The sequence below is a fragment of the Somniosus microcephalus genome, chromosome 4, assembly GCF_052327205.1.
Source record: "Somniosus microcephalus isolate GS21.2 chromosome 4, FLI_Smic_1.0, whole genome shotgun sequence".
Taxonomy (NCBI): domain Eukaryota; kingdom Metazoa; phylum Chordata; class Chondrichthyes; order Squaliformes; family Somniosidae; genus Somniosus; species Somniosus microcephalus.
Window position 1 is genome coordinate 208,447,125 of NC_140990.1, and position 22,788 is coordinate 208,469,912.

Here is a 22,788-nt window from a genome sequence, read left to right on the forward strand (position 1 = left end):
CAGTATGTACTATCCACAGGATGGACTGCAGCAACTCACCAAGGCTTCTTCAACAGCACTTCCCAAACCTGCAACCTCTGCCATCTAGAAGGAAAGGGTAGCAGTTGCATGGGAAAATCATCACTCTCCCAAGACAGTTACCATCCTGACTTGGACAAATGTTGCCATTGCTTCATTGTTGCTGGGTCAAAATCCTGGAACTCCCCACCGAACAGCACTGTGGGAATACCTTCACCACATGGACTGCAGTCGTTCAAGAAGGTGGCTCATCACCACCTTCTCAAGGGCAACTAGGGATGGGCAATAAATGCTGGCCTTGCTTGCGACACCCATATCCTGAGAATGAATAAAAATATATAGACTTCCAGGAACCAATCAAAAGATTAAAAAATTATGTTTACGGAAATCTCTTAGAGAGTTATAAACCGATGTTGCCAGATCTGGCACCCCATCAAGTGCAAATTCCCAATTACCCGTCAACATTTTTTAATGAAATTGCGCAATCCAAACATGGCAACATTTTATATTGGGTAAACCATATATAGACATTTCATCAGCAACCGAATCACTCAAAATGCTTTTTTGAAAAAAAAATCCCCCTTTTTTTCAGTTTCTAATATACTAAATAAGCTTTTAACAGTATCGAAAAATTATATATTTCACAATTACATGAGTAAATTTACTTACTGACTTGTCTTTTGTGTTCTTAAAACCTTCATTAATGTTTTTACTTCAAGGCCTCAGTCTGTCTCAAAAGCCTGGGCTTTGACTGGATATTTTTACAGTTGGAAACAGCTTTCACCACTCCTGAGAATGTGCCGTTTACAACATTTCCCTATGTGCAATCTATGCATTATGATATGTGTAGTTTGCAGAATATTGCAGCATGCAATTTGAGCATCAGCATGAGTTGAAGGTAGAAGGGTCTGACCTTTCATTCCATGAAGATTTGAGAGTGATATTTCCAAAAGACTTTGACAGATACTGGGGATTTATTTGCTAAAGCTTTATCTCGGACAAGTCTGACATTATTAATAAATGCTGTTTTTCAATTATGAACTGCTCACAGACAACTTCTGTGATTAGAACAGGTGTGGGTTCTTTATTGAAAGTTAGAAAAGAAAGCAAAGATTGTTTATCCGGAATGTATTTCTTATTTAGTCATTCACCCTTATTTTAACTGAAAATTCAGTTTAAAAAAAATCAATCACCTGAATTACTTTTGAGACTTAAGGAGATATTTTTATATAAAGCTTGGAAACTGAAAATTATGAACTTTTGAATATTTTATGAGGCAATTTCAGTTTATGGAAATTTATGGTTATTACAGACTGTATAAATTGGCTAACTAATAGAGTACTAAATTTTACATTTTCTCATTCCAGATGTCTCTCTCCTACAAGCCTGTTAGATCCTTCTTCCCCCTTCCCATACTGCCAGATGCTAGCAACCTTCCTTCTCAGACTTCCCACTCCCACCATTTCTGATCCCAGGACCTCTTCTCACCACTTATAAACCCCTAGACCACATTCCAGGTGCTCCGTGTTTCTAGAACTACCCCCAGTGTTCCCAGATCCCAAGACCGGCCCCAGTGTTCCCAGAACTTCCCTATCCAGTGTTCCTCTGAATGCTTCCAATCTCTGGAATCCCCCTCAAAATACTGCTGGACTCAGGGTCCCCTTCCTATTGCTCTGAGATGCAAGGGCCACCCCAATGCTGATGTCAGTATCCCTGGTAATACTACGTGGCATAACATCCATTCTTATAAAACTTCCGACTCGCAGTGAGCAATAGCACAGAAGATCTGCTGATATATAAAAATATTGAGTATACAAACTTCAAATGATTGCTTTACATAAGAACATAAGAAATAGGAGCAGGAGTCAGCCATTCGGCCCCTCGAGCCTGCTCCGCCATTCAATAAGATCATGGCTGACCTTCTACCTCAACTCCTCTTTCCTGCACTATCCCCATATCCCTTGATTCCCTCAATATCCAAAAATCTATCGATCTCTGTCTTGAATATACTCAAAGACTGAGCCTCCACAGCCCTCTGGGGTAGAGAATTGCAAAGATTCACCACCACCTGAGTGAAGAAATTTCTCCTCATCTCAGTCCTAAATGGCCGACCCCTTATTCTAAGACTCTGACCCCCTGGTTCTGGACTCCCCAGCCAGGGGAAACATCCTCCCTGCATCTACCCTGTCAAGGCCTGTATGAATTTTGTATGTTTCAATGAGATCACCTCTCATTCTTCTAAACTCTAGAGAATATAGGCCTAGTCTACTCAATCTCTCCTCATAGGACAATCCCCCCATCCCAGGAATCAGTCTGGTGAACCTTTGTTGTACTCCCTCTATGGCAAGTATATCCTTCTTTAGGTAAGGGGACCAAAACTGTACACAATACTCCAGGTGTAGTCTCACCAGGGCCCTATATACAGTAATTGCAGTGAGACATCTTTACTCTTATACTCAAATGCTCTTGTAATAAAGGCCAACATACCATTTGCTTTCTTAATTGCTTGCTGTACCTGCATGTTAACTTTCAGTGATTTATGTACAAGGACACCTAGGTCCCTCTGAACACCAACATTTCCCTATCTATCACCATTCAAAAAATACTCTGCTTTTCTATTTTTCCTACCAAAGTGGATAACTTCACATTTCTCCACATTATATTCCATTTGCCATGTTCTTGCCCACTCATTTAGTCTGTCTATATCCCCTTGAAGCCGCTTTGCATCCTCCTCACAACTTACATTCCCACGACTTTCTTTTTGCACTGGTTGCTGTTTTATTTTCTCTGTTGTATACTTTTTTACCTATGGGGGAGCAATTCACAAATAATGTAAATGATTGAGAAATACCATTAAGAGTTATGTTGGACCAGAGGTATACAACTGTGACTGGCTCTGCTGTACCAGAATGTTTTTAATGGTAACTAGCAGATTTTTATGACATTGTATGCTGAAGTGTGACAGAAACTAAGTGTGATGCTTACTGGAAGTGCCACCTATATGTAAAATGTTTAATATATTGTAGATAGAACACAGGAAAATATAGTTAGCAGCACTGTTCCCACTAAGGTACGCGGCTGTGCACGCGCACACTGATCCCCGAGCTCCTGCGAAATGCCGCACCGAGAACTGGACAGCAGCTGAGCGGGGGAGGGGCCCAATACACAATGGCCCCAGGAATCCAGACAGTCGTTTGTGAGTCTTGCGACCTCAGAGCCGATCCCAACTGCAGCTCTTGAAGTGTGTTCCGACGGTTGATGGGTTGCTGTGTAGCGCCGAGAGGGGTTTGGTTTTCTCCCTTGAACTTTGACCTTTCAGCTGGACGCTGTGATTATTTGCCATTGCAGCCTTCTGTGCCGGCTCGTGGTATACTGGAGCTGTGCATGTGCAGTATCCAGTTGGGCCACGCTTTCGTGTGGAGGTCAGGGAATCTGTTGGTGGTCGATCGAAAGGGGAGAGAGAGGGAATCGGGGAGAGGGAGAGAGACTGGGGGAGAGAGAGAGACTGGGGGAGAGGGAGACAGACTGGACAGAGAAACTGGGGGGAGAGAGACAGGGACAGAGAGAGAGAGACAGGGACAGAGAGAGAGGGACAGCGAAAGGGAGAGAAGGGTGAGGGTCCCGACGCGTGTAGTCCGTTCCTGGGGACTGAGCAGTGGCCGCACTTTGGAACAACACGTGGAAGCGCAGCACATGTACAAAGGCCGCTGGAAGGAGGCTAAACCAAACAAGTTTTAGGACCCCGGTGAAAAAAATTAGAATTTTTTAATTCAGAAAATTGTCTAATGCCAGAAAAAGTACAGGAAAGTGATGTTGAATGTCCAGCGGGAAGATCCAGTTAAATTTTGCCAGGTATTGTCCCCTTTTTGAAAGAGTCTATCAGGGTTATTTAAATCATGTTATGAGAGAGGGGAAAAAGTTTGTGCCCCCGTTTGTACCTCAGAGTCTGAGAGAGACAGAGGGAACCGCAGCAGAAAAAGAGGAAACAACTTCTCCAAAACTGATCCCAACTCATCGCCAAGGCTGGGGATAGATAACCTCACCGCCTTCTTAGGAAGTTTAACCACTTTATTCACTTTCTTATTTGAGTTCCGTTTGGAATTAGAGTTTATTTTATTAATTTTTTGTTGTATGTTTAATGACAGCATTGAAGAGGGAAAGAGAAACTTGGAGCAACTTCTTCTGTCAAAGCTGCAATGAGACTTGAAAGAATTTAAAGATTTTTAATGAACTTTTCACAAAAAATGAGTGTTAAAAACACTTTCTTCCCCCCCCCCCCCAGTTTCGAATAGGATTTTGGAAGAAATTGAAACAAAAATCAATTTTTCCCTCATCTAAACAAGTTTCAACCAGGCCTTGAAGTCCAAATGCTTTTAAAGAGGGTCTGAAATGCTTGAAACATTTTAAAATTGAAATTTATCAATATTTGATTTTGAACGATCGACTGAAGTGAGTAGCTTTACACAAACAGGCAACCATGCTGTTGTGGGGGAGGGCGGGGAGAATTTGTAGGAGTTGCTGATTTTTAAAAAAATATTCGTTTAGGAAGAGAACCAAAAAAGGGGAAAACCACAAATCATTTTATTTTGTCTGTTCTATAGTCCTAACAAGTCCCAGGAATAATGTAAATATAGATTTCCTCTTAAATGTTTACTGGATTGTTAATACAAACATGAATTATGTAATGATGTATAAGAATTGCAGGAAGCTACTTTAGAAGAAACTACTATTTGTTTATTGAGAAAGATACAGAAAATATTTCGATTAAACTGATAATGCAATAAATGTTTAAAATAGGAGATTAAAAATTGAAAGTACAATGAAGTTTGTTTCCCACTATTTAATTGGAAAGTACCTAAAATAATTCAACACTTTTCTTGATATTGTGGCGAATGAGAGAAAAACATTAGATGTGAAATTCGTAAATTAACATCTTTAACATATTAGTAAACATTTCCAAGTCAGTCTGATTAATCTTTCTTCCTGGACAGGAGAACCAATGTTTATTTCTGTTAAATCATAGTTTTTCCTGCTTTTTGTTTTTAATTTGTTGATGCAAATTGTGTATGTGTTTTTATGCACTTGTGAATAAGTGCTGCATTTCTAACATGTTACGTTGGGGGGGGTGGTGCTGGTTCAAGAAGACCACATTTATTAATGGAAGTGATAGAAATTTTGAAAATGCGGATACTCGTTTTTGTTCAATTCTTTTTAATACTGTGAACTAAAGCACTTTATATTTGTTGGTTGTCTGGTTGCAGTGTGATTAATTTAATTACTTATGTGGACGTACAGCACGTCAGCACCATAGGAAAGCCGCTGCTCCTGCTGCTTGTGCAGCCACTGCTATAGTGACATGAGGGATGGGCTAATACGTTGAAAACTTTAAAATTAATACAAGTTGCACGAATAGATATGCCTTTCAGCTCACCTTGGGCTTTTGGGTTGTTTGTCGATGCATAACTGTGTAACTGAGTGAAGTTTCTGAAGTGTGAATGCATTATTATGCAGTTCTTTTATATCCCAGTCATTTCTGACAAGTAATTTTTTTTTTAAATAGAGTTTGTACATGACAAACTAAAAGCTTTTAATTAATTCTACCGTAAACAAACTTGCAGAATGGGCATCTAAATGGCAAATGAATTTCAATATAGTTAAGTGTGAGGTGGTGCATTTTGGTAGGAGGAATAAGGAGGCTGCCTACTCCTTGGAAAATAAGAGACTAAATGGAGTAGAGGTGCAAAGAGATCTAGGGGTATAGATTTACAAATCATTAAAAGTAGCAACGCAGGTTAAAAAAGCCAAAGAAGTGCAAATAAAGCACTGGTGTTCATCTCTAGAGGAATAAAATTCAAAAGCAGAGAAGTTATGTTAAACTTGTATAGAACCTTGTCTGATTGTTTCATAATTTGAGACGGTGGGATGGCAATCTTCTTGGGCAGTCCCTCGGAACCGAGGATGACTTGCTTCCACATTAAAAATGAGTTCGCAGGTGACTGATGAGTCCATGCGGGACCTACAGTCTCTGTCACAGGTGGGGCAGATGGTGGATGAAGGGGCGGGTGGGTGGGGTGCTTGGGTTGACTTGCGCTGCCTGTACTTGGCTTCCGCTTGCTCCTGGCGAAGAGTCTCGAGGTGTTCGGCGCCTTCCCGGTGCTTCTCCTCCACTTTGTGCAGTCTTGGGCCAGGGATTCCCAGGTGTTGGCAGGGATGTTGCACTTTTTCAAGGAGGCTTTGAGGGTGACCTTGAAGCATTTCCTCTGCCCACCTGGGGCTCTCTTGCCGTGCCGGAGCTCCGAGTAGAGCGCTTGTTTTGGGAGTCTCGTATCGGGCATGCGGACAATGTGACCCGTCCATCGGAACTGATCGAGCGTGGTCAAAGCTTCAATGGTGGAGTGGCAATATGGCATTACTGTATACAGGAAACTTTGGTTTATCCGGAGGTTAACTGTCCGGAATGCTCGAGCCACCGGCAAGAATCAGGAGCCGTTTCGTTAGGTTTTTTTTCTTTTTGTTGCTTTTTTTTCACCAGTCAGGCTCTGCAAGGTCTCGCTGAAGCTGTTGCTAAGCTACAGAGACGCTTGCCGGGTACGGCCGACTGTTTAGAAGCTGTAGGTTTGTTGCCAGATACGGAGCACAAAATCTCCGTATGTTTCAACATTAGCGCTGGTTTGTCCGGCAGTTTTGATGGGACGGCAACAGCTCAGTCCCGTCAGTGCCGGATAGCACAAAGTTTCCTGTATATGTTTTTAAGCTGTTGCTGTCGTTGTAAAAAATGTTGTTTTAAAATTTGCTTACAGATGAAAAGGTCGCGTTCAAAGGAGTTCGTGGCCCGCTCAGTACAAAAAAAAATTAGAGGGAAAATTGGTTAGCAGTATATGTATTATATATTCCCAGATTGCATGCTCACTGTAAATTATCTCTGGTCTACGACTATTAAATTATTACTGCATTATGTTATTCCCAGTATGCTATTTTTTAGATTTTCATATACAGGAAACTTTGTGCTATCCGGCACCCACGGGACCGAGCTGCTGCCGTTGCCTCAAAACTTCCGTACTCTCCAGAGTTAACGTTGAGAGATACGGAGATTCTTATCTCCGTATTTGACAACAAACACTGTTGCTTAGCAACAGCTTCTAAACACTCGGGTGTGGCCCTAAAGCTCTATAGCTGAAGCTGTTGCTATAGCTACAGACCTTACACAGCTTGACTTCAAACAAAGCAAAAAAAACAAACAAAAAGAATAAAAAACGGCTGCTGATTTTTGCCGGTGGCTCCAGATTGCCGGATAGCTCACCTCTGGATAGCACAAAGTTTCCTGTAATCCTAAATTAACGTTAAAGAATATCATTTCAGAGCAGCCAGATGGCTCAGTGTCTAATTGCCCTACCTTGTGTGGTACTGATTCATGCAGATGAGAAAAACCCAGGTTTGATTCCTGGTCCTTGCTTCATTGGCTGGTTTGAACTGCAGCTTCAATAGGTGCATTACAGTTGGCCTCAGCATCCCTAGGTTTGTGGGAGGGGAGCGGTGGGGTGGAAAAAGCAAGGGTTCCGCTACTTGATCACTATCTAGTGACAACTACTAAAACATACTCGTATGGATATTAAGTGAGGACAGGTTTAGGCTTGGATATAATGTCCTCTATGTTCAAATAACCTACTGACACTCTATCTACGCTCACAAATGAAGAAAGACCAGTTGGTGCTGTTGGAACCCTTGGAACTGTATACCAACATTAGTCATCATTTTCAACAGAGAAAGAGTAAAAGGAGGAAAAAGATTAAATATAATTTCATAAAAGTGTGCCCAATAACAGTCACCTGTATAATTTACATAAATTCTTTCTTCAATTAAAGGTCACAAGAAAACCTTTGTTTCCTGGAGACTCTGAGATTGATCAGCTTTTCAGGATTTTCCGCACACTTGGCACACCAAATGAGTCTGTGTGGCCTGGGGTTACACAGCTACCTGACTACAAAGCAAACTTCCCTCGGTGGGTCAGACAAGATTTCAACAAGATACTACCCAATCTGGATATAGATGGCAAAGATCTACTGATGGTTGGTAGTACTTCTGAAAAAAATCACTACTTTAATTTTAAATTGTAATAGCTGTGCATATTTATTTGTAAAATAGTGATAGATACTGGCGCCAAAATTTAAAGGATAGGTTTGTACCAGTACGTTGTTACTGTGCCACAAAAATCATAATTTTTTTGTGGTAGATTGACCCGGTGGTCTAAAGTGCTGGATATTGGCTCTAGTTTCTTTGGGGACATGTGTTTGAATCGCACCACTGTTACGTCATGTCATTCAACAGTGTAAATTACAGAAATGTTCACTTTTAAAACTTGAAATGGAGTAGAAGAGCAGAGACTTTTAGGGATTCAGATATACAAGTCTTTAAAAGTGGGAGGTCAAGTTGATAAAGCTGTAAGAAAAAGCAGATGAGATCCTAGGTTTTATAAATGGGGCAGATTTTGACTGATAGTGTAAGATGGGTGATAGCGAATCGGCAGCCCACTTTACGGGCTGAATTGTCTGTCGGTGCTGAACAGACCCGACACCAAGCAGCGAGGGAGGCAAGTCACATCATTAAATGGGTTGTTAACATTCAATTAACTGTTACTTTAAGCCTACATTTCAATTTTACGTGTTCCCCAATGGGTTACCCGCTGCTCGGGGAACACGTCAGCTCAGCATGTCGTGAGTGAATTCAGCATTGAATTATCTCATGACCTGACAGATGCCAAAGTTGTATAAAAGATCCCATGTTACAGCTGTTCACTTTCAAAGCTCAGAAACGGTTGGTTACTGCATTTGGAAGACATATTGAGCTTTCTGCAGCTTGCAAGTATTTGGAGCCAACTCTCTATCCAGTGCCACCTCGTTGGAACAACCTCTCTCACCATTGACATCTGTCATCTCAACCTCCTGTCTATTCCATCAGCATCGTTGCCCTTGAAAATATCCCATCTTGATCCTCAGAATCCCACTAAGATCAGCATCACCAGGCACACCAGCACTAAGAACAACAACAATACCAGCCTTCTCTGCGATCATATGATGCTGCCCAGGATGCCAGGGATGGCCTCACAATGACCAGATTTACTTCACTTGACGTTGTACACCCTGGATGCCACATGATGCGGCAGGTTGGCACCACCCCACACCAACACCATAAAGCATCCCTACAATGCCCAAGCCATTCCTTTCACACTCTTCACCATTGTGTTGGGGGGGGGGGCAGGGAGTGTACCCTTATGTCTCACCATTCACTACAACTCACTAAGCCACTTCCAAAGGTGCACACAAATCTATCCAAGAACACAAATTGGCCCAGAAATTCGGGTCGGGGGCTTCCCGCGGGTGCAAGCCTCCGACCTGCACTTACCTACCGTGCCGGCCGTTGAGCTGTGGGCTCCCGTGGGATTCCGATCCTGGGCCTGCTCCAGCTGCCGGCGGGCAGTGCTTATGTATCCCAGGGGCGCAGTTAGTTCGATGCGTCCCCTGGGATCACGTGGGCCATGGGGAGCCAATCGGAGCAGGGAATGCTCCATTCATAAGTCTGACAGGTAGGGCTGTCAAACTTAGAAATACTACGGCCCCAAAACATCGCTAAATCTTCAAATAAATTTTTTAAAAACCGTCACATTTTTAAAATAAACTATAAATTACATGAAATAACTATTAAACAATAATTTAAATTTTTGAAAAAAATAATTTTATTTTCTAACGGGGCTAAAAATAAACTTACCTTTAAAGTATTTAAAAATAATAAACCTGTGGAAAAAATGTTTTGATTTTAATTAATTCACCACTTACCTTGTAAAAAGCAGGCCTTGCGCCTGCTTTTTACATGTCTAACTTCTGGAGACTTACCCTCCCGGGGAAACCTGCAAAAAAAAACGAAGTTCGATGCGCACGCGCAGCCTCTCCTGTGCACGCGATTGACCTCTGAACCCCTGCTTTCAGGGGAACGGAAGTGCCGGTTTCCCGCGCATGCGCAGTGCATGCAGGAAACCGGCACTTCCATTGGGCCTATGGGTGAGTACCTTCGTGCGTACTCACTCGTGGAGACCCGAATTTCTGGGCCAAAGTGCTGAAAATAAAGGTTTCCGTATTTGACAGCACATTATCAAAAATTTCACACAAACATTGGCTAAACCACCCAAGTGCCTACCCTTGTGTGCTGTTAGTTGGTATGCTTGCAGTAGGGTGAGTGTGAGGGGTGGCTAGTGAAATGGGGAAGTGATAAAGTAGATAGAAAGGGATGGGTGGAGGTCCACGGTAAGTTGGTGTGAGTAAGGATGTGCAGGAGTAGGGTAGGGAAGGCAGAGTGATGTGGATGTGATGAGTGGCACAGCAGGATGAGGTTGAGTGTGGCTTGGCAGTAACGTTTCATGATCTACTGGGATCATTTAAAGGCTTGCGCCACTGCAGCCTGGTCCTCCTGATGACATCCCTGCTTGTGCCCTCCTGTGCAATGTGCAACCAGGCTGCATTGATCTCTTGGGGAGGTCTCTTCTGCCCATGGGAAGGGAAGAGAACTTCCCTGCGTGCTGTGACTCCCTCCATAAGCATATGGAGGGAGTCATGGGAGAACCTGAGTGCAGCTGTGCACCTTTGTGCAGCACTTGTCAGTGTTTGCAGCACCTCAGTGCTGTAGAACATTGACAACAGAACTGTCAAAATCAATTTGGACATGACCCCTTTAAGGAAACCGGCTGATGATGCGCCATCAAATGACGTCATCAGACCCACTTCCTTTTAATTGGCTAGGAACCTGGCAGGGCGGGCTAAACGAGCCTATTAACGTAAAATCACTTGGAGAGTGCGGGCTGCAGTAGGCAGCAGGCTGGGACCACAACGCCCCGGACCCGTCTCAGTCGGCGAGAACGCGACCTACATCTCTCCCGACTTTTATTCCCATTGAAGTCAATGGATACAAAAATTGGGAGAGATGTAAAACGGGCTACCGATTCGCTAGCACTTGTTTTACACTACTGCACAGTCAACACCTGCCCCATAGAGTACAAAAGAAAAGAGGTGATCTTCAACCTATACAAATCGTTGGTTAGGTAACAGTTAGAATATTGTGTCCATTAATGGGTACCTGTAAGAATGTCCAGCGCATGAAAAGGATAGGGAAGAGATTCACTAAGATGACACCAGGGATAAGAAACTTCAGAAGGTTAAGAGTAGATCTGACAGATATTCAAAATAATGAAGAGTTTTGATCAATGAATAGGGAAAAATTATGTCTGGTTGTAGGTGAATCAGTAACTATGAACTTAGAATCAACAAAAGAACAAAGGGAGAGGATAGGATAGGAGAATTTTTTTATGTGGAGGTTGATGTAAAAAGACTACTGAGCGCTTGGTTTGAGTGTAAAACAAGGCTTTAATCAACTTTCAAAACCATGAGATTCTAGTTACATCACTAGTTCCTGGTTACAGAAACATCCTGAGCAAGCTGGGCCCACGCCCGAGTATTTATACTCCTTGGATGGTGCCACCAGCTGGCCGCCCAGTGTTACTTCATGAGTCATGATAAGATTCATGACAGAGGGTTGTTATGATGTGTAATGCTCTACCAGAAACAGTGCTAAAGCAGAATCCATAATAACTTTTAAAAGGGAAAAGGTTAAATATTTGAAAAATTAAAGAGTATGGAGAAAGGGCAGGGGAATTGGACTCAGTGGATAGTTATTTCAGAGTCAGCACAGGCGTGATTGGTAAAATGGTGTCCTTTTATAATTCTAAATGTTCATGGCATGGTGGTACTGGAAATTACCTTAACTGTACTCAAGTTTACTCATTCTTTTTAAATTCTTGTTCAGTGCGTTATAAGTCCAAGATCTGTTTAAAGTGAATACAAGCTGTGTCAAATTATAGACATGAGTTGTGTATATAAAAATGTGAAATATGTATCAACAATAAACTTAGTGACTCTTCAATGGTTGTTGGAAAGACCTGCAACCTAATTCATTATTCAGTCTGGAAACCAAAGAATAAGGATCTTGTAAATTTGTGAAAGAGACATATGCCCTATAGAGCATGCTGTAATTTATTTTCTTTTATACTGCTTCAAGTACAGTGTAATCCTTTCAAATTGATTTTGGATGCAGATAAACTGTATAGTGAGAAGCCTCCAGTGTCCAGTTCACTCTGGCCATATAACTAGATGGAAAAGAAAATAATATATTGACAATCTGAATACTAGTCACCCTTTGCCTGAGAAGAGTTCTTTCCTGTTTGTTAGAATCAAGTTCTGAATGTTCGTCTGGTTAGAATTAGTTGAAACATAGAAGATAGGAGCAGGAGTAGGCCATTCGGCCCCTCAAGCCTGCTCCGCCATTCAGTGCGATCATGGCTGATCATCCAAATTCAGTACCCTGTCCCTGCTTTCTCCCCATATCCCTTGATCCCTTTAGCCTTAAGAAATATATCTAACTCCTTCTTGAATATATTTAATGAATTGGCCTCAACTGTCTTCTGTGGTAGAGAATTCCACAGGTTCACCACTCTCTGGGTGAAGAAATTCCTCCTCATCTCAGTCCTAAATGGCTTACCCCTTATCCTTGACCCCTGGTTCTGGACTCCCCTGCCATCGGAAACATCCTTCCTGTGTCTAGTCCTGTTAGAATTTTATAAGTTTCAATGACATCCCCTCTCATTCTTCTAAACTCTAGTGAATATAAACCTAATTGACCCAATCTCTCTTCATACGTCATTCCTGCCATCTCAGGTATCAGTCTGGTGAATCTTCGCTGTAGCCCCTCCATGGCAAGAACATCCATCCTCAGATAAGGCGACCAAAACTGCACACAATATTCAAGGTGCGGTCTGCCCTGTACAATTGCAGCAAGACATCCTTGCTCCTGTACTCGAATCCTCTCGCTATGAAGGCCTTCTTAACCGCCTGCTGCACCTGCATGCTTACCTTCAGCGACTGGTGCACAAGGACACACAGGTCTCGTTGCACTTCCCCTTTTCCCAATCGATTGCCGTTCAGATAATAATCTGCCTTCCTGTTTTTGCCACCAAAGTGGATAACCTCGCATTTATCCACATTATACTGCATCTGCCCAATTGCCCAACCTGTCCAAATCGTACTGGAGTTTCTCTGCATCCTCCTCACAGCACACACACCCACCCAGCTTTGTGTCGTCTGCAAACTTGGAGATATTACATCTAGTTCCCTCGTCTAGATCATTAATATATATTGTGAATAACTGGGGTCCTAGCACCGATCCCTGCGGTACCCCACTAGTCACTGCCTTTCACTCGGAAAAAGACCCGTTTATTCCAACTCTTTGCTTCCTGTCTGCCAACCAGTTTTCTGTCCAAGTCAGTACCTTACCCCCAATCCCATGTGCTTTAACTTTGCACTCTAGTCTCTTATGCGGGACCTTATCGAAAGCCTTCTGAAAGTCCAAATACACCACATCCACTGGTTCTCCCTTATCTATTCTACCAGTTACATCCTCAAAAAATTCCAGTAGATTAGTCAAGCATGATTTACTTTTTGTAAATCCATGTTGACTTTGTCCGATCCTGTCACTGTTTTCCAAGTGCTCTGCTATTACATCTTTTATAATGGACTCTAGCATTTTCCCCACTACCGATGTCAGGCTTACCGGTCTATAATTCCCCGTTTTTTCTCTACCACCTTTTTTAAATAGTGAGGTTACATTAGCTGTCCTCCAATCCATGGGAACTGTTCCAGAGTCTATAGAATTTTGGAAGATGACCAGCAATGCATCTATTATTTCTAGGGCCACTTCCTTTAGTACCCTAGGATGTAGATTATCAGGCCCTGGGGATTTATCGGCCTTTAGTCCCTAACACCATTTCTCTACCAATACTGATTTCATTCAGTTCCTCCCTCTCATTAGACCCTATGTTCCCTGACATCTCTGGGAGTTTATTTGTGTCCTCCTTTGTGAAGACAGGACCAAAGTATGTATTTAATTGGTCTGCCATGTCTTTGTTCCCCATTATAAATTCCCCTGATTCTGACTGCAAGGGACTTACGCTTGACTTTACCAATCTTTTTCTCTTCACATATCTATAGAAGCTTTTACAGTCAGTTTTTATGTTTCCTGCAAGCTTACTCTCATACTCTATTTTCCCCCCTCTTAATTAATCCCTTTGTCCTCCTTTGCTGAATCCTAAACTGCTCCCAATCCTCAGGTTTGCTGCTTCTTCTGGCCAATGTATATGTGCTCTCCTTGGATCTTATGCTATCCCTAATTTCCCTTATTAGCCAATGTTGAGTCACCTTTTTTGTTTTATTTTTATGCCAAACAGGGATGAACAAATTCTGTAGTTCATCCATACGAACTTTAAATGTTTGCCATTGCCTATTCATCGTCAACCCTTTAAATAACATTCCCCAATCCATCCTAGCCAACTCGCACCTCATACCATCGTAGTTTCCTTTATTTATATTTAGTACCCAAGTCTCTGAATCAACTACTTCACTCTCCATCTTAATGAAGAATTTTATCATATTATGATCGCTCCTCCCCAAGGGGCCTCGCACAACAAGATTGCTAATTAATCCTTTCTCGTTACATAATACCCAGTCTATGATGGCCTGATCTCTACTTGGTTCCTCGACATATTGGTCCAGGAAACCATCCCGTATACACTCTAGGAATTCCTCTTCCACAGTATTGTTACTGATTTGGTTAGATCAATCTATATGTAGATTAAAGTCACTCATGATAACTGCTGTGTCCTTATTGCACGCATCTCTAATTTCCCATTTAATGCCATCCCCAACCTCAGCATTACTGTTTCGGTGTCTGTATACAACTCATAGAAACACAGAAGATAGGAGCAGGAGTAGGCCATTCAGCCCCTCGAACCTGCTCTGCCATTCAATGCGATCATGGCTGATCATCCAAATTCAGTACCCGGCCCCTGCTTTCTCCCCATACCCCTTGATCCCTTTAGCCTTAAGAAATAAATATCCAACTTCTTCTTGAATATATTTAATGAATTGGCCTCTACAGCCTTCTGTGGTAGAGAATTCCAGCAGGTTCCCCACTCTCTGGGTGAAGAAATTCCTCCTCATTTCTGTCCTAAATGGCCTACTCCTTATCCTTAGACTGTGACCCCTGGTTCTGGACTCCCCGACCATCGGGAACATCCTTCCTGCATCTAGTCTGTCCAGTCCTGTCAGAATTTTATAAGTTTCAATGAGATCCCCTCTCATTCTTCTAAACTCCAGCGAGTACAAGCCCAATCGACCCAATCTCTCCTCATACGTCATTCCTGCCATCCTAGGTATCAACCTGGTGAATCTTCGCTGAACTCCTTCCATGGCAAGAACATCCTTCCTCAGATAAGGCGACCAAAACTGCACACAATACTCAAGATGTGGTCTCACCAAGGCCCTGTATAACTGCAGCAAGACATCCTTGTTCCTGTACTCAAACCCTCTCGCTACGAAGGCCAACATGCCATTTGTCTTCTTAACCGCCTGATGCACCTGCATGCTTACCTTCAGCGACTGGTGCACAAGGACACCCAGGTCTCGTTGCACTTCCCCTTCTCCCAACCTATTGCCATTCAGATAATAATCTGCCTTCCTGTTTTTGCCACCAAAGTGGATAACCTCACATTTATCCACGTTATATTGCATCTGCCATGCTTTTGCCCAATCACCCAACCTGTCCAAATCATCCTGGAGTTTCTCGGCATCTTCCTCACAGCGCACACGCCCACCCAGCTTTGTGTCGTCTGCAAATTTGGAGATATTACATCTAGATCACTAAACTCCCACTAACGTTTTCTGCCCATTGGTATTTCTCAGCTCTACCCATACAGATTCCACATCATCAGAGCTAATATCCTTCCTTACTATTATGTTAATCTCCTCTTTAACCAGCAATGCTACCCCACCGCCTTATCCTTTTTGCCTGTCCTTCCTGAATATTGAATACCCCTGGATGTTGAATTCCCAGCCTTGGTCACCCTGGAGCCATGTTTCCGTAATCCCAATTATATCATATCCGTTTACATCTATTTGTGCAGCTAATTCATCCACCTTATTACGAATGCTTCTCACATTAAGACACAAAGCCTTCAGGCTTGTTTTTTTAACACTCTTAGACCTTTTAGAATTATTGTTTACTGCGGCCATGTTTGATTTACACCCTTGATTTCTCTGACTTCCACTTTTGCTTTTCCCCTTCCTGTCTTTTGCTTCCGTCCTTGCTTCCCTTTCCTCTGTCTCCCTGCACAGGTTCCCAACCCCCTGCCATTTTAGTTTAAACCCTCCCCAACAGCACTAGCAAACACTCCCCCAAGGACATCGGTCCCGGTCCTGCCCAGGTGCAAACTGTCCAGTTTGTACTGGTCCCACCTCCCCCAGAACCGGTTCCAATGTCCCAGGAATGAATTTGAATCCCTCCCCCTTGCATCATTCTTCTAGCCACGTATTCATCTGAAATATCCTTCTATTTCTACTCTGACTAGCACGTTGCACTGGTAGCAATCCTGAGATTACTACCTTTGAGGTCCTATTTTTTTAATTTACCTCCTAACTCCCTATATTCAGCTTTTAGGATCTCATCCCGTTTTTTACCTATATCGTTGGTACCTATATGCACCATGACAACTGGCTGTTCACCCTCCCCCTCCAGAATGCCCTGCAGCCGCTCCGAGACATCCTTGACCCTTGCACCAGGGAGGCAACATACCATCCTGGAGTCTCGTTTGCAGCCGCAGAAATGCCTATCTATTCCCCTTACAATAGAATCATTTTGTTATTTTTCCCAAACTTTCATTTCCTATTGTCAAGTTGTTTGCCAGCAGTTCTTTCTGCAGCTTTCCATTCATCTTTGCATTATGTTTTTGAGATAACTCCTTAATTAGGCTTTCAGTTGCCTGGAGCAACAGGATGTCTTTGCTCTGCAGTTCTTGATGTAATAAGATTTGATAGTGATTTTTTTTGTTACTTGCTTGTCATAAAGATTTAATTTGCATATTATGTTCTTAGGCATAAGTCAGCTCTATGGAGATGTATTATGTGTTGGTTAATAATTTCTTAATTAGCACAAGCTGTATTATTCAAGCACTACAAGTGCCTCTGTTACCTAATTAGTGACAGATCTGGGAAACATAGATTTTAAAACATTTCCTTTTTATTTATAGCAAATGCTCCAGTATGATCCTAACAAGCGGATTTCTGCAAAAGGTGCTATAAGTCATCGATTTTTCCGGGATGTGACCATTCAACTACCACATTTACAGCTGTAAATATTTGGTGGTATTCACTTGGAAGATAAAAGAAACATCTCAGTTTTCTTGCTTTTTTTTTCATTTTCACTTTAATGCACTATTTTCCTAGCAATACAGCTGTTTATTAGAAGATGGAAAATTGCACTTGTAGAGTATTTTTGGCAAGAGCTTGGACAAGTACAAAATTAATAAAAATTGGCCGTAAACTCTGAAGGCGATGAAATGTAAAGATATGTATGATATTAGGTACAATGCTTTGGTAAGTTTAAATTCTGTTATATTATAGATTCTATAAAACTTGAATCCAGTGTTATGTTTGAAATCCCATTTTTTTGTAGAAACATTTTGGAATATCACAGGGAATAGGTTGATATTTTACAACAGATATAAATCCGTATGGAATACAGGAATTTACTTTGTAGAGAAGTGTTTCACAAATGAGCTATCTGAGATTTTACAGCTTGTAATAATTTTAATTTTCTGATTTTTGTTTTCCCCCATTAAATGTACTTTTATGACAGCCTGGTAATCATGGTGGTAGACCACTGAACCTCAAATTGAAAGACCTGAATTTGGATCCTAATCTCACTGACACTCCAACTCATTTGCTGTCATTGGGCAAATTTTCTCCGTTCTTTCTTGAGCATCCCAGACTTTCCCATCTTAGTTAAAGGAAGAACCAGAGGGGGAAGGGGGGAATATGATTGCATACTTCTATCGCCCACTTAAAAACATACAGTGTACATGACATTGATTTCAGCATTAAGCAATTAAGTGAAAATACTGTATATAATTAAACACATAGATTGCTAATGGTTCAGTACCAGCTTTCATAGTCTACCTTTTCACTTTCTAAAATCCTAATTGATGTATCAGTCTAACTTTTATCAGCAATGTCTCTGACCACTGATTTCAAATGTCAGTTGCCACTGCTTGAATACTGCAGAATTTTGGCCTGGAATTTTTCTTGCAGACCCGCTGGGAGTGGGGGGTCCAGTAGCGCGCAGGAAACCCAGAAGTCTGGGTTTCCCCTCATGCTGTGGTGATTTAGCTCTACTGCATGTGTCTGACGTCATTGAAAGGTTGCCCCCCCCCCCCCCCCCGAGAGTCAGCCTGATTGACAGGTTTAGCTTCCAGTCGGGCGGGGAGCACTCTAAAGGTGGCTGCGGGACCGGGTAGGTCCAATCCTGGGATGGGAGGGGCAGGGCCAATCCCCCTGACCCTGGGGGATGACTGATTATGGGGGAGCTTTGGAGGCCAGGAGGAAGCACTGCTGCTCCTCCTGGCCCACAAGGAGTGCTCCCCGAGGCTGTCCTCACCTTGCTGCAGCTGCCAGGAGTAAAAGCTGCAAAGCAGGTTAAATCCGAGGCTTCCAGCCTCATTATCATATTTAAAGTGCAAAGCCGCCCCCTGGAGCGGGTAGGCTGCCTGCCCTTTGTCTCGTCTCAGGGAAAACCCAGAAGTCGGCGGGTTGGAGCCAGCTTCCCGACAAGCTTCCAATTTTTCCCCATTTAACCCGCACCCACTCCCACCTACTCACCTACGTTAAAATTCCCCCCTTGATGTCTAGCTGCCTCTTTTTTTGGAGCTACCTGGCTTCTTAGTGCTTGTGTGCATGCCAGTTTGCCTGTCCATCTATCTCTAACATGAAGATTGTTCAGACGAACACAGACTGAGGGTTCAGCATCCCACTGACCATACATGCAGTACAGCTTTGGTGTATCAAACCTCCATGTACAGGAAACTTTGGTTATCCGGAGGTTAACTGTCCGGAATGCTCGAGCCACTGGCAAAAATCAGGAGCCGTTTTGTTAGGTTTTTTTTCTTTTCGTTGCTTTTTTTTCACCAGTCAGGCTCTGCAAGGTCTCGCTGAAACTGTTGCTAAGCTACAGAGACGCTTGCAAGCTACGGCCGACTGTTTAGAAGCTGTAAGCAGCAGGGTTTGTTGCCAGATACAGAGCTCAAAATCTCTGTATGTTTCAACATTAGCGCTGGTTTGTCCGGCAGTTTTGATGGGACGGCAACAGCTCGGTCCCGTCGGTGCCGGATAGCACAGTTTCCTGTAAAAAGGATACTACAAGGGTAGTATTCTCATTTTTTTTAAGAATTTCTTATGTGGGCCAGAATAAAATATATGTCAGGTTAGTTTTGAAACAAACATAACTCTTGACATTCTGGAGCCCTGGCTTTTTTTTTGTCTCATTTTAGTTATTTTCATCTTTTTAAGGCCGTGCTCTGCACCATTCCCAAATAAAGAAAATAGACAACAACACTCCCTAGTCAAATGCTGAAGTTCTCTAAGATAAATGGATGGCTCAATGAGTAAATACATCACATAGTTCAGTACTGAGCCATAGATTAGGAAAGTCCCAGGTTTAATCTGTGGTCTATGTTAAGTTAAGTGATTTAAGCAGGGACTGTGGTTGGGGCATTACAGTTGACCTTACAGATCCTCAGACTAGTGAAAGGAGATACCTGCCTGGTTCTTGCTCCAGTTCACTGTCCATTGATCCAAAGTACATGTATGGACATTGGCTGAGTTCAGGGTTGAAATTTTTTATGCCCTTCAAATGATCATATGTAGTCACACATGAATGAATATTTGAGTGATGTAGCAGAGGACTTTTGGTACCTGTGAAATTGTACCTGAACATGAGTTGCTATGCTTAGTAAAAAAAGGGAAAGAAAGAAGAAGAGAAAATTGGAAAGAAAAAATGACAGGCAGGTGACCTCCACCAGGCTTTTGCCTGGAACCAATCTTGAGAAGGTGTGTGAATGGAGTGGTTGGGATTACTCCCTCTGATTTTTCTTTCCCTTTCTGCAAGGATGTGGCTGAAATCCTGTTGAACATCTCTCCATGACATAGATTTGTTTTCTTTAATTCATGGTTTCCCATTGTGTATTTTGTTTCTAATTTATAAGTTGACTAACTTCTGTTGGAACGGTGTTTTACCATGTTGTTTGCTGCAAAACAATTGATTTTGATACTGGAATAATTGTAAAAATAAAAGGTAATGATTGTAAAAGCTGGTTTGTTAACAAACTACGTACAAGTTATTTAACATTATAACCCTTTGTTTTCCAGACTGCTAAATATGACAGTATGCCAGTATCTATATACAAAGAAAAACTAATGGCCTTTTAACTGCTTTTTAATACTCTTGGACTGAAGTTTTGTAGTTGTACAAAACTTTATTTATATAATGAAAGTGGCCCTGGAACACTTTACTAAGTTGACTGGTGCGATCACAAAGAATCCATGTCATGCATTGGAACAACAGCACTCATTGTATTAAATCATTGAACTGTGCCGAGTGGAGCAGTACCTCTGAGGAGCAGCACCTGGCACACGAAACCTGGAGCTTGAGGAGTCAGCAGAGAATAAAGAGAGAGGGACCCGAGGACAGCGCGGACCTGGAAGGAGTCGACAAGCTCTGAAACCTGGAGCTTGAGCTCCTCCAGCTAACAACACTTACTGCACACGTGGTTGTCCAGGACACTGGAAGCGTCCTGGAGTTCCCACATGATACAAGATGTGCATTCTACGAGACTGAGGTGCCCTACCATGCCTCTTTCGACTATTAACTAACTTACAGAAATAAACTTAAGACTAAGAGCCTTAAAAGTCGGGCTCTCCAGCCGCTTCTCTCATTCTCTTAGTTAAAGTCTTTATTCAAACGATTATAATTATATTAATTAGTTTATCTAGTTAAGTTAGAGAAAGAAAACGTTAATACACACCAATCACCTACCTGCTGTCCTGTGACTCCATTCCTTGTTTTTTGCTGTTCATTTGGAATTTGCTGGATTTGTACTGCCGCCGGTATTGCCGACTCCTTCCAGGACTGTGCTGTCCTCGGGTCCCTCTCTTTATTCTCTGCCTCCGGTGCTGCCGACTCCTCGGGCCCCGTTCTCTTTATTCTCTGCCTCCGGTGCTGCCGACTCCTCGCAGGTCCGCGCTGTCCTCGGGTCCCTCTCTCTTTATTCTCTGCCTCCGGTGCTGCCAACTCCTCGCAGGTCCGTGCTGTCCTCGGGTCCCTCTCTCTTTATTCTCTGCCTCCGGTGCTGCCGACTCCTCGGGCCCCGTTCTCTTTATTCTCTGCCTCCGGTGCTGCCGACTCCTCGCAGGTCCGCGCTGTTCTAGGGTCCCTCTCTCTTTATTCTCTGCCTCCGGTGCTGCCGACTCCTCGCAGGTCTGTGCTGTCCTCGAGTCTTGCTCTGTTTATTCTCTGCCGACACCTCGCAGGTCTGCGCTGTCCTCGGGCCCTGCTCTCTTTACTCTCTGCCTCCGGTGCTGCCGACTCCTCACAGGTCTGCGCTGTCCTCGGGTCTCGCTCTGTTTATTCTCTGCCTCCTGTGCTGCCGACACCTCGCAGGTCCGCGCTGTCCTCGGGCCCCGCTCGCTTTATTCTCTGCCTCCGGTGCTGCTGACTCCTCACAGGTCTGCGCTGTCCTCGGGCCCTGCTCTCTTTATTCTCTGCCGACTCCTTGCAGGTCTGCGCTGTCCTCGGGCCCCGCTCTCTTTATTCTCTGCCTCCAGTGCTGCCGACTCCTCACAGGTCTGCGTTGTCCTTGGGTCCTACTCTTTATTCTCTGCCTCCAGTGCTGCCGACTCCTCGCAGGTCCATCTGTAAATATTAAAAAGAGTAGTGGTCCCAGTGCCGACCCTTGGGGGACACCACTGCACACTTCCCTCCAGTCTGAAAAACAACCGTTCACCTCTGCTTTCTGTTCCTCAGCCAATTTCGTATCCATGCAGCCACTGCCCCTTTAATCCCATGGGCTTCATTTTTGCTAACAAGTCAATTATGTGGTACTTTATCAAACACCTTTTGAAAGTCCAAATACACATCAACCACACTACCCTCAGTACTCTGCAGTTTGTAAAAGATTGAAAGTTGTGTGATGATGATTCGGTAACCCAGGTGCAAGACTGATATAAATGGATTTCTGATTGTTAGACACTGCTATAGAAGCCACCAACGTTCCCATTAAGCTGCGCAGCCGCGCAGTGACCTGGAGGTTCCACGCAGGCCGCTCACCAGCTTTTATATGGGAAAAACCGCGCATGTGCTAAAATTTGAATGGGCCACGCAGTCAAAGGGCCCGCACACCAAAAAAAAAGAGGGAACATTGGAAGCCACTCTTGTTTATAATGCATGAATACATCAGCTTTAATAAAGATTGTAGTCTGTGGTTGTGTGTTCAATTTATTTCACTGAAAGTGAATACTTTATTTACTGAGTTTAATCGTGGCACTATGGACCTTGGCCTTTACGTTGACTACTCAATAGAAAAGTTTTATATGAACATAGAAGGATGTTAGGAGGTCATGTTTGAATATTTTTAACTTTTTAATTTTATTTGACTATCTTGGAAAACTAAGTATATTCTAACAATGAAAATGAGACATAAGTGAATGAACTACCAAAAATGTTTCTAAATTACACCTTTCACCGTTTAACAGTGACTGTCAACAGGTCAAACAAGTATGATGAAGCTGGAAC

The 22,788-nt window shown here is 42.9% G+C and overlaps 1 protein-coding gene across 3 annotated transcripts in view; it reads left to right on the forward strand.

Annotated features, from left to right (window-relative positions):
* Window positions 1–22,477, forward strand: part of LOC147120186 (cyclin-dependent kinase 2-like) — a 58,108-nt gene extending 35,631 nt beyond the window's left edge. For 2 of the 3 annotated variants that reach the window (XM_085985764.1, XM_085985765.1), the window contains 2 exons: window positions 7,881–8,084; window positions 17,195–22,477. In XM_085985764.1, the coding sequence (XP_085841890.1) occupies window positions 7,881–8,084; window positions 17,195–17,299 (309 nt within the window). In that variant the 3' untranslated portion in view covers window positions 17,300–22,477. The remainder of the gene's footprint in view (window positions 1–7,880; window positions 8,085–17,194) is intronic. The other variant, XR_015078138.1, reaches the window with a different exon arrangement.
* Window positions 22,478–22,788: the final 311 nt, after the last annotated feature.